Source organism: Pongo pygmaeus, chromosome 15 (assembly GCF_028885625.2).
Source record: "Pongo pygmaeus isolate AG05252 chromosome 15, NHGRI_mPonPyg2-v2.0_pri, whole genome shotgun sequence".
Taxonomy (NCBI): domain Eukaryota; kingdom Metazoa; phylum Chordata; class Mammalia; order Primates; family Hominidae; genus Pongo; species Pongo pygmaeus.
In genome coordinates this window covers 105,258,329-105,269,812 of record NC_072388.2, presented here as the reverse complement: position 1 = coordinate 105,269,812, position 11,484 = coordinate 105,258,329, and the positions used below count along the sequence as shown (strand labels likewise).

Sequence of the window (11,484 nt, the reverse complement as noted above, 5' to 3'; positions counted from 1 at the left end):
TATTACAAAAAGTGGGTTCTGAAAACCACACCGGGCACGTCCAGCTTTGTCCTGGAGTTGGTTTAGTGGGATGTCAGAGCCAGTGACGAGGAGCACAGGGCCAGATACCGGGGTTCACTCATCCCAGACATGAGCTCCTAGATGCATACAGAGCCCCCTCCACTTGTGGGTTTACTTCCACTTCTGTAAAAGGAGAAAATACTGACTCCTACAGAGCATAATTTACACATTTTTAAAAAATTGAAATAGGGTGATTAGGGCAAAGTGTTTATCACAGCACAATTTCACAAGAGAGCATATTTTCCAAATACCATCATTGTCAGCAAACTTCTGCAGAGCACCGTCTTCTTATCTGGGTACAGCCCACTCCTCCAGCGTCCCAGTAGAGCTTGTTATATAGTAGGAGACATGCAAATAGGGACCTCCCTCTACTGATGAAAACCAACCCAACCCTGACCCTGCAGATCTCAGAGAGGAGCCTTAGCCCTGGGACTCCAAGGCATTTCCACTTGGTGATCAGCACGGAGCACAGAGGACTCACCATGGAGTTGGGGCTGAGCTGGGTTTTCCTTGTTGCTATTTTAGAAGGTGATTCGTTGAAAACTAGGAAGATTGAGTGTGAGTAGATATGAGTGAGAGAAACAGTGGATTTGTGTGGCAGTTTCTGACCAGATGTCTCTTTGTTTGCAGGTGTCCAGTGTGAGGTGCAGCTGGTGCAGTCTGGGGGAGGCTTGGTACAGCCTGGGGGGTCCCTGAGACTCTCCTGTGCAGCCTCTGGATTCACCTTTAGTAGCTACTGGATGAGCTGGGTCCGCCAGGCTCCAGGGAAAGGGCTGGAGTGGGTGGCCAACATAAAGCAAGATGGAAGTGAGAAATACTATGTAGACTCTGTGAAGGGCCGATTCACTATCTCCGGAGACAGCGCCAAGAACTCGCTGTATCTGCAAATGAACAGCCTGAGAGCCTAGGACACGGCTGTGTATTACTCTATGAGAGACACAGTGAGGGGAAGTCAGTGTGAGCCCAGACACAAACCTCCTGCAGGTGTCCCTTGGGACCACCAGGGGGCGCCAGGACGCTGAGCACGGGGCTGTCTCCAGGGCAGGTGCAGGTGCTGCTGAGAGCTGGCTTCCTGTCGTGGTCTGGGGCTGCCTCATTGTCAAATTTCCCCAGGGAACTTCTCCAGATTTACAATTCTGTACTAACATTTGATGTCTCTAAATGCAATACTTTTTTTGTCCTTTTTGTTTCTTTGTTTTTTGCAACAGGAGTACATATCCTCAGCTCCACAGAAGCCAGGGTGTCACTTTGGGGGCAGAAATAATCCTTTGGTGGTCAACAGGATGAGAGTCCTGAGGAATCCCAGGGAAACCTGGAGAGTGTTTTCCAATTAGACTCAGGGCAGAGACCTCCAGGGGAATCTCTGATTAGAACGGGCTTTGAGTTCTGATGGGAGCCAAGAGACAGGCTCACCCAGGGTTGGGGTCCTTAAAACCTGATGGTTTTCACAGCTATACCCCCTCGTCTTGTAAACTCCGACTGATTCAGTTGACCCTCTTTCTGCTAATCCATTTATCTTCTCTGTAGGCTTGATTCTCACAGTTCCCTTTCTTCTTCTCTTCCCTGAAAACGGACGATGTGTTTTCTGTAGTCAAAATCCCAGGGCTCAGGTCTGCAGGACCTGGGTAGGCTACGGGGACTTTCTCACTCACCATTGTCTGGACACTCCTGTTGTCTTCTGTGCATGGAGGCATTTGGGAAATGAAGTGGACATTAGTCATTAAGGGAATAATACTAGTTTTCTCCAATTGGATATTGATGCAGAGCTGAACTTGTGCTTCTCACACTGTCACAGAGTTTGGACTCTCACCTATAACTTTGAGGAGAGTTGATGATGGATAGTCCATTGTGGGTGAGCTCTGGGTAACAGTAATTGTAGGGTCTGGCTAGGCAGCCTGAGGTCAATACTGCTGGACCTCAGGAAAGACAGGCTGGAATTCCTGGGAAGACCTGCATCTGCCATCCACCGTGGAGTCCCATTGTCTTCTGTTATGCTGTGTGATTGAATGAGCCCCACCTACTTTTTCTAGAACACTCTTCGTGGCTTAGGAAAAATAATGGCAGGCTCTCCTAACACCTGTATTATGCCATGGGAGCAACACCTAGGCTAGTGTGTGATTGAGTAGAGGAGACTGTGGTCTAGTCAAGATGACACATAAAATTGATTGTTGCCATTATGATGTTTTATATTTGGCAATATAATCATGCTCATATTATGAATACTTTTGCTACATTTTTTTGTGTGTCAGAGGCTTTGGAACTGGAACAACTTCATCTTGAATAGGGGCTAGGAGAAATAAGACTGAGACCTGCTGGGCTGGATTCCTGGTAAGCTGAGGCAGTAAGTTAGTCACAGGATGAGAGAGGAGGTCTGCACAAGATCCAGCTCATAAAGGCCTTGCTGATAAATCTTACAGTAAAGAAGCTGGGCAAAGGCCTCCAAAACCAAGACAGCAGCTAAAGTGACCTCAGTTTGTCCTCACTGTTCATTGTACTCTAATTATAATCCATTAATATGCTAAAAAACACTCCCTCCGGTGCCAAGACAGTTTACAGATGTCAAGGCAACATCAGGAAGTTTCCCTGTGTGGTTTAAAAAGGAGGGGAGGAACACTCAGCTTCAGGAATTGCCTGGAGGACTCATGAATAATCCATCCATTGTTTAACATATAATCAAGAAATAACCATAAAATGGACAACCAGCAGCCCATACTGCTGCTCTGCCTCTGGTGTAGCCAGTCTCATTATTTTACTTGCATAAGAAACTTGTTTTCATTTTACTCTGTGGATTTTCCTTGAATTGGGACCCCTTTCTCCTAACATTTGTGCTATTATTTGTGTTCTAAGCAGAAAATTCAAAGATGGAATGAAGTTTCCCTGCATTTTCATAAGAAGTACATTCACCCCTTTGAGCGAAAATGCACAGGGGGTGGAATGAGGCTGGGAAGCTGATGGCATATGATGGAAGCCTGTCCCTGACTGGAGGAGAGAGGGAGGGAGGATTGGGAGGAAGGTTCCTATATTTTTGTGCTGTGCAAGGAAGCTGCAAAAGATAACTGAGTCTCGTGTAAGTCAGTGCTACCTCTCAGGGGATTCCTATGACTCCAAGAAAGAGCTCTCCTTAGGAATCACTGTGGAGTCAGTCCTTTCATTAGAGTAGACCATGGGCCTCAGCACACGCCATGACACAGATGTCACAAACCAGCTGCTGGGAACCTGATCCACCTGCATTTTGCTGCCTGTATGTGGAGGGAGGGAGGTGCATTCTCAGGGTCAACACACTGTTTGTGAATTTTTATAGAGAACACCTGCTTTTACTGTATTTTATTGGAAAATATACGAACAAGTGTGCACCTGCAAACAATTGTAATTTTCACATTTCCTTCAGTTGCATTATTTCTTCATTCTGCATGATGTCCTGTCACAGAGTTGAGTTTTTCACAGGGATTGTTCAAAGGATCGAGATGATGCATTTTCTACATTCACTGGTTTTTCTCCATGTGCAGAGACCTTGAGTAGAGCACATCTGGCCCTTATCCACACTATCTCTTTTGTCCCTGGGAAAGAGCAGAGATTTGCCTGACTGCAGAATCTGGGGTAGGTGTCTGCACACCTCAGAGCCTGCAGAGAAGCCCAGCGAAGTTTTATGGAGTCAGAGAGCTATCCCATGTGGGGGACCTCTAGCTTCCTCACTCGCAGAGATTGCTGGTCAGCCGTAATTGAGTGGTTAAGAATTAGAGCACTTGGAAGCCTATCTCATCACAGCTCCATCATGTAACTTACCACCATTAGACTGCAGGTAATAACTCAATCTTGATTTTTCTGACCCGATTTTCTCATCTTTTTCATTTCTAATTTTGTTTATGGAAAATGTTATCTTTAGTTTATGATTAAAACCTCAGAACTTTCTGAACTTATCAGGAATAATACAAAATGTGTCCAGTTTGGGGGAAATGTAAATGAATGTCCATGCAGTTTGTGTGTGTGTATGTGTGTGTGTGTGCATGTGTGTTTGCTTGTGTGTGTGTGGATATGTCAGTCACTTACAACCCAATGAACATGATTGCTGAATTACATAGTCAAACTACAATTAGATTTGCTGAAAATTGCCTGCAGCGATGTCTGTGAAGCTGACCCTGTCACTTTGCTGTGAAGAAGCTCAGTGTACAGGCAAGGTTGCATGGGAGAGCTAAAAGCTTCAGCACACAGGACAGGCTGAGCTCCTGAATTGGAGCCAGACATAGGACTGAGCACCTTAGAAACAGAACCCCCAGCCCTCCTTTATCTGGGCTGGATGGGCACCAGAGGACCAGCAGGAGATGCTCAGAACTCACACAAGACGAGACTCAGTGAGGAGCAGATGCAGTGAGGAACCAGCCAGGGAGCCTGTGACCACCACCTCAGGTTGTCTTATATTGTTTAACAGCATCCAACCCCATTTATTACGTTATTTAGACCTCATGCCTTTCTGTCCCGAAGTAAAACAAACATAAATATAACCCTGCAGTTAGCTCTTTGAACCTGGGTTATTTTTTTGAGAATGTCATCTTCATCATCAACATCATGGTCATCATGTCAAAATCAACAGGCAAACCCAGTCACCGTGAAGACAGTTTCATGGCGTGATTCATATACAGTCATTCCATTCTACAGAGAATCTCTTTCAGATTCTTAAGGTGGATTAAACTGTTATATTTAATCGCCAATTGTGAAATTGGTGGAAGACATTATACTAAAGGAATTGTCTCTGACCTCTCGTGGGGTCATATTTCCAGAAAATCATCGTGATCCTGAGTGTGAGCTGACTTTCCAAGTGTTCCCGAACCTCCTCCAGATGAGTTGTTGGTCTGTGTATTCTTGCTCCTTCCCCTGGGGCAGATTCCTCTTGTTTTCCCCAGTTGTTCCCTCCCACAGCTCTCATAATCTCTGTTGGTGTCCCCATCTTCCAGATCTGCTGCCATGACCTGCAGATTAAGGCTCTGATTCCATAAGAAAGAGAGGGGAGCTGCTTCTCAATAGAGCTTTGATGGGAACCTCTGTTCCCATATCAATTCATGAGGGGCTGCACCAGTGCCCTAGGATGCCGATTTTCGTGGCTTGCTTCTGCAGGGTAATATCTTAGTTTTGTGGTGGGGATCAGAGAGCTGGGTCTGGATGCATTTCAGAAGTGTGAGCTCATTCTCTCCCAGACAGACACTATGGGAAAGGAAGATGTTTTGCAACGGTAAATGATTCAAGAGATGAGGGCAACTCTCCAGTATGAAGTCCCTTAGAATTTCTCACTGCAACATGCTTAACACACTCGACTTCAAGCAATCTGGTGTATATTTGTTCTTCATCTTGTAATAGCCTACATTTTATATGACAGACTCTGCCTCAGGGAATTTCATACTCTGTCTTCATTACTCTCTACAGGAACTTACCTCTCCCTAGATTTCAAATATTTTGTTTGTTTTCAACCCTCAATTATCTGAAGCATTAAGTAAAATTTGCAAACTTCCATCTTTTCTGTTTATCTGTTATTGTTGATATTATTCTTGTAAAAATGAATATATGGGCCTGCCGCGGTGGCTTATGCCTGTAATCTCAGCACTTTGTGAGGCCGAAGTGGGTGGATCACGAGGTCAGGAGATCGAGACCATCTTGGCTAACATGGTGAAACCCCAACTCTACTAAAAATACAAAAAATTAGCCAGGCGTGGTGGCGGGCACCTGTAGTCCCAGCTACTCTGGAGGCTGAGGCAGGAGAATGGCGTGAACCCGGGAGGTGGAGCTTGCAGTGAGCTGAGATCGCGCCACTGCACTCCAGCCTGGGTGACAGAGTGAGACTCTGTCTCTAAAAATAAATAAATAAATAAATAAATAAATATGTGTGTGTGTGTATATATATATATTTCTCATCTATGTATATTTTTAAGCTTAGCAGCATACTTTTTAATGAGACCCAGAATAATAAAAGAATCCAAACATTTTTCAGCTGCCTAATAGAGAAACAAATTCTGGTAAATCTTTTCACTGGAATACTACCCAACATTTATAATAAATATATTTCTGGTACACAGAACAATGAGGGAAAGTATCTAAGTATTTATGCCGAGTAAAATAAGCGAGACAAATAAGAATATGTACTATATTACTCCATTTATGTGATTTCTTTCAAATGAAAAAAATCTAAAGTAATATACAAAAGATGAGTAGTTACCTGGGAAAAGGGTAGAATAAAGGAAGGGGAAAGGTGGAGACATACAGAAGAACAAGAGAAAATGTTGAGGGGAACTCACTTGTCCACCTCGGTAATGATGACACTTACATCATGTTTATCAGTTCTACACTTTAAATACATGAAGTGTATTATCTGCCAATTAACACTCACAAAATTTATTGCAAGCAAACATATGAAAAATTAGACCAAAAGCGGTGGTATAAAAATACAAAATATCCATTAAAAGTCAGAAATATCTGAGAATTTACCTCCTGAACCCTAGTTCTCTCGTTATTTTTAGGTGAATGCTAGAGTGCCACAAAAATCACACATGTTCTCAACACAGGAAGTGGGTTTCACAAAACACACTAGCCATGTCCAATTCTTACCTGGAGTTGGTTCAGGGAGTAACTGGGGCCACTGATGTGGAGCACAGGCCAAGCTACCAGGGCTCATTCATCTCAGACATGAGACACACACAGCCCCTCCTCCACGTGTGGATTTATTTCACATCTGTAAATGGAGAAACCGTTGACTTCTACAGAACATAATTTACACAAATATGTAAAAATATAATAGTGCAAAATGTTTATCACAACACATTTTCATAATAAGACAGTGTATTTTCCAAATACCATAATTGTCACCCAACTCCTGCAGGGCCCTGTCATTTTATCTGGGGTCTGCCATCTCCTCAGGGTTCCCACCCCAGAGCTCTCTATGTAGCAGGAGACATGGAAATAGGCCCTCCCCATGCTGAAGAAAACCAGCTGAACCCTGACCCTGCAGCTCTGGCAGAGGAGCCCCAACCCCGAGATTCCCAGGTGTTTCTGCTTGGTCATCAACACTGAATATACAGGATTCACCATGGAGTTGGGGCTGAGGTGGGTTTTCCTTGCTGCTATTTTAAAAGGTGGTTTATGGAGAACTAGAGATATTGCGTGTGAATGGACATAAGTGAGAGAAACAGTGGATATGTGTAGCAGTTTCTTACCAGGATGTCTCTGTTTTTGCAGGTGTCCAGTGTGAGATGCAGCTGGTAGAGTCTGGAGGAAACTTGACAAAGCCTGGGTGTCTCTGAGACGCTCCTGTGCAGCCTCTGTATTCACCTTCAGTAGCCATAGCACGCACTGGTTCCCCCAGGCTCCAGGGAAGGGTCTGCAGTGGGTCTCAGTTATTAGTAGTAGTGGTTATACCATATTCTACGCAGACTCTGTGAAGGGCTGATTCACCATTTCCAGAGACAATACCAAAAACTCACAGTATCTGCAAATGAACAGCCTGAGAGCCTGAGGACATGGCTGTGTATTACTCTGTGAGAGACATGGTAAGAAGTCAGTATGAGCCCAGACACAAACCTCCCTTCAGGGTACCTGGGACAACCAGGGAAAGCCTGGGACACTGTGCACTGGGCTGTCCCCAGGGGCAAGTGCAGGTGGTACAAGGGCTCTGTTTCTGTCTTGATCTGGGGCTGCCTTTTTACCAAATAATTACCCGAGGGAACTTCTCTAGATTTGCAATTCTGTACTAACATTTGATGTCTGTGACTGCTAAACTTCCCCCATGTATTTGTTTTTTGTTTGTTTGTTTTGTTTTGTTTTTTGTAACAGGAAGACCCATCCTCACCCCCACAGAAGCCCAAGTGTCACCTTGGGGGCAGAAATGACCCTGCCTTTGTCACATTGATCGGTGTCCTGAGGAAGTCCAGCGGAACCTGGGGAGTGTTTTCCAGTCAGGCTCAGGGCAGAGAGCTCTGTGGAAATCTCTGATTAGAATAGGTTTGGGATTCAGATTGGGGCCAAGAGGGAGGCTCACCCATGGGAGGGTCCTTAAATCCTGACAGTTTTTACAGCTGTTCTCCCTCCTCTCGCAAAACTGTGCACATCTGACTCAGAACTGATCCAGCTGGCCCTTACTTTGCTAATCAATTTTTCTTCTCTCTACCCTTTATTCTCATAGTTCCCTTTTCTTCCCTTCCAGAAAACAGACAGTGTGTTTTCTGTGGTCTAAATCTCAGGGCTCAGGCCTGTTACCTGGAACTCAGATGTGGCCCAGGCTGTGGCTCCCGTGAGACCTGGGGAGGCTGAGGAGACTTCCCCACTCACCAGTGCCTGGACCGACCTGCTGTCTTCTGTGCATGGAGGCATTTGGGAAATGAAGTGGACATTAGTCACCGAGGAGATAATGGTAGCTTTCTCAAATGAGATATTGATGTAGAGCTGATCTAATGTTTCTCACACTGTCACAGAATTTCCTCCCTCATCTGTGACTTTGGGGAGAGCTAAGGATGGACACTCTATTGTGCTGTGAGCTCTGGGTGACAGCAATTGGAGGGTCTGGCTAGGCAAATCCTACAGGGTTTCAGGTCAATGGAGTTGGAATTTCTGGGAAGACCTACACTGTCATCCTCCACGGAGTCCCATTGTCTTCTCTTATGCTCTGATGGAATCAGCCCCACCTAGGTTATCTAGGACAATCTTCCTGACTTAGGAAAAAAATGATGGCAGGCTTTACTAACACTTATAGGATCAGTGCAACACCTAGGTTAGTGTGTAACTGAACAAATGACTCTATGAGTCAAGGGGACACATAAAATTGATTGTTGCCATGACATTTATTTATTTATTTATTTATTGGAAACCAGAGTTTTATTGTTACTGAAATGAGTTTCGCCAATCATTCAAGAATGGAATTTTTTAAGGATAGCTTGGTGGTTTGGGGGCAGCCAGTGAGTCACGAGTGCTGATTGGTCAGGTCAGAGATAAAATCACAGGGAGCTGAAGGTGTCTTTTGCTGAGTCAGTTCCTAGGAGGGGGCCACAAGATCGGATGAGCCAGTTTATTGATCTGGGTGATGCCAGCTGATCCATCAAGTGCAGAGTCTGTAAAATATCTAAAATATTGATCTTAGGCTTTATAATAGTGATTTTATCCCCAGGAGCAAACTAGGAAGGGTTAGAATTTGTAGCCACCAGCTACATGACTCTTAAAACATAGTTTCTAATATTTTGGCTAATTCATTAGTCCCCCAAAGGCAAGAGTCCCCAGGACAAAGGAGATTTGTTTTGGGAAAGGGCAGTTATTGTCTCTGTTTTAAACTATAAACTAAACTAAGTTCCTCCCAATGTTAGGTAAGCCTACACCCAGGAATGCACAAGGACAACTTGGAGGTTTGAGGCAAGATGGAGCAGCTTAGGTCACAGCTCTCTCATTGTTTCAGTTGCAACTTTGCAGTGGTGGCTTCGATTCCTCCCTTTGAGTTTTGACCTTATCGACTTGTTTTGATTCTCTTTAAGTGATGGTTTTATAACCATCTATGAAACTCTAACAGGTGATCTTACATGCAGATTTCTGATTAAAAACTCTGAAGATGGTTACAATAGTATAGAGATAAAACTATCAAATAGAAGACTATCTTTTTTGACTTGTCACTTAAAATGTTGCCCAAGAAAACTTTTCTTTTGAGCTATTTATAGCTTTTAACAATTGAGTATAGTCCTGTACATAAAATTCGGAGAATATTTGTTTCTCTCTGTCCACTTTCTCCAGAATTTGGAAACTATTTGTGAATATCCTTAACTTATGGCAATATAATTTTGCATAAGTGCAGTAAGATTTTTTTTTTTTGCAACAGGACACAATTGGAGAAACTGGTTATTTTACCAAGGCTTTGACTGTAATGGCTTGCTTCACCTTAAGCAATCAAACTTGACTTATACAGCCAATGAGAGCCCCTTGGGAAAACTGGCCTGTACCTTGTCCACACAGTCTTTGTACAGGGTTCCTGATCAGTGATAAGTAAAGAATGTCACTTTCTAACAGGCCCAAGAACCCCATGTTTTCCTGGGACCCCAGAGGAAAAATAATTTACCAGACTTACAGGTATTTGACGGTAAAAACCCACAGCTGGGCTTGGCTTTAAAAAAGTCTTATCTGAGATTCCTTATGGAACAGAGTTCCATCAAAGCTAATTTTAAAAGCCTATGTAAACAATAATTATTTGTATTGTGTTTTATGCAAATAATAAGGCCATGAATAATAAGACTAAAGTTTATTTTGCAAACAAATCAGTCCTATCTTGATTTGTTTTTAATAAAAATGGTGAAGAGAGAAAAAATTACGCTTTAAAAATATAGTACACCTGTTGTTTGCTGTTCTTGTTTTTTTTTTCAGCAGTTTGGATGAAATTCTAAATTATTTGTAGGCTACAAAGCCATAAACTAATGCTTTCAAATCTTTACTTTTAAAACTGTGAATTGCACTCCTTACCCTAGTTCTCATTATTTACTTTATAGTATGTTGTTCCCTTAAATGTGGTGCTAGAATTATGGATGACAGCACTAACATCTTTGCCATGCAAGACTTGGAACCCCAGGCAGGCCTGTGTGAGTACACTCAGACACTTGCAATGAGGTTCCATTCCTCTTACCTTGAGGTCAGCACCTACCCTTACTATGCCCCAGGTCATCAATAAAAAGTTATAACAGTCTTGGCCCTTCTTACATCTTCATTATCCAACACCATGATTTTGTTTTTTTGCCAAAACAATTGCCAAATATAGTCATAATCATAGGATAAATAATTTTTCTGAAATATTTGTATTATTATTGGTCTTTTGAGATGGAAAGTCCAAGACTGGATTATGCTTTCATGCATTTTTCATAAGAAGTACTTCCACTCTTTTGACAGGAAGTGCACGGGGGTGATATGTGGCTGGGGAAGCTGATGGCATATGGTGGAAATCTGTCCCTGAGTAAAGGAGAGATGGACAAAGGATTGGGTGAAACTTTCTTAGGTTTCTGTGCTGTGCAAGGAAGGTGTAAAACATATCTGAGTCTTCTGCATGTCAACATCTGTGCTGTGCAAGGAAGGTGTAAAACATATTTGAGTCTACTGCAAGTCAACATTACCCAAGGGGGGACCCCCGTGACTCCAGCAATGACCCTGCCTCAGAATCACTAAAGAGTCCTTCCTTTCATTAGAGTGGACCACAGGATCTGGGCTTCAGCACAAGCCATAGCATAGACATTAGAAAGCAGCAGCTTGACACCTGATCCATGTGCATTTTCCTGCCTTTAAAGGGAGGGAGGGAGAGAGGTGTATTCTCCGGGTCGACACACTTTTTGTTGATTTTTACACAGAACACTGGCGTTTACTTTATTTCATTGGAAGATATATGAACAGATGTGTGTCTGCAAATGATTGTAATTTTCACATTTATTC

At 43.3% G+C, this 11,484-nt stretch overlaps 1 gene segment (V, D, J or C); it reads left to right on the top strand.

Annotated features, from left to right (window-relative positions):
• The first annotated feature begins 527 nt into the window (after positions 1 to 527).
• LOC129012387 (immunoglobulin heavy constant mu-like) overlaps positions 528 to 11,484 on the top strand; it is a 227,694-nt gene continuing 216,737 nt past the window's right edge. The window contains 2 exon segments of the C gene segment in view: positions 528 to 588; positions 691 to 1,001. Of these exon segments, the coding sequence occupies positions 543 to 588; positions 691 to 1,001 (357 nt within the window).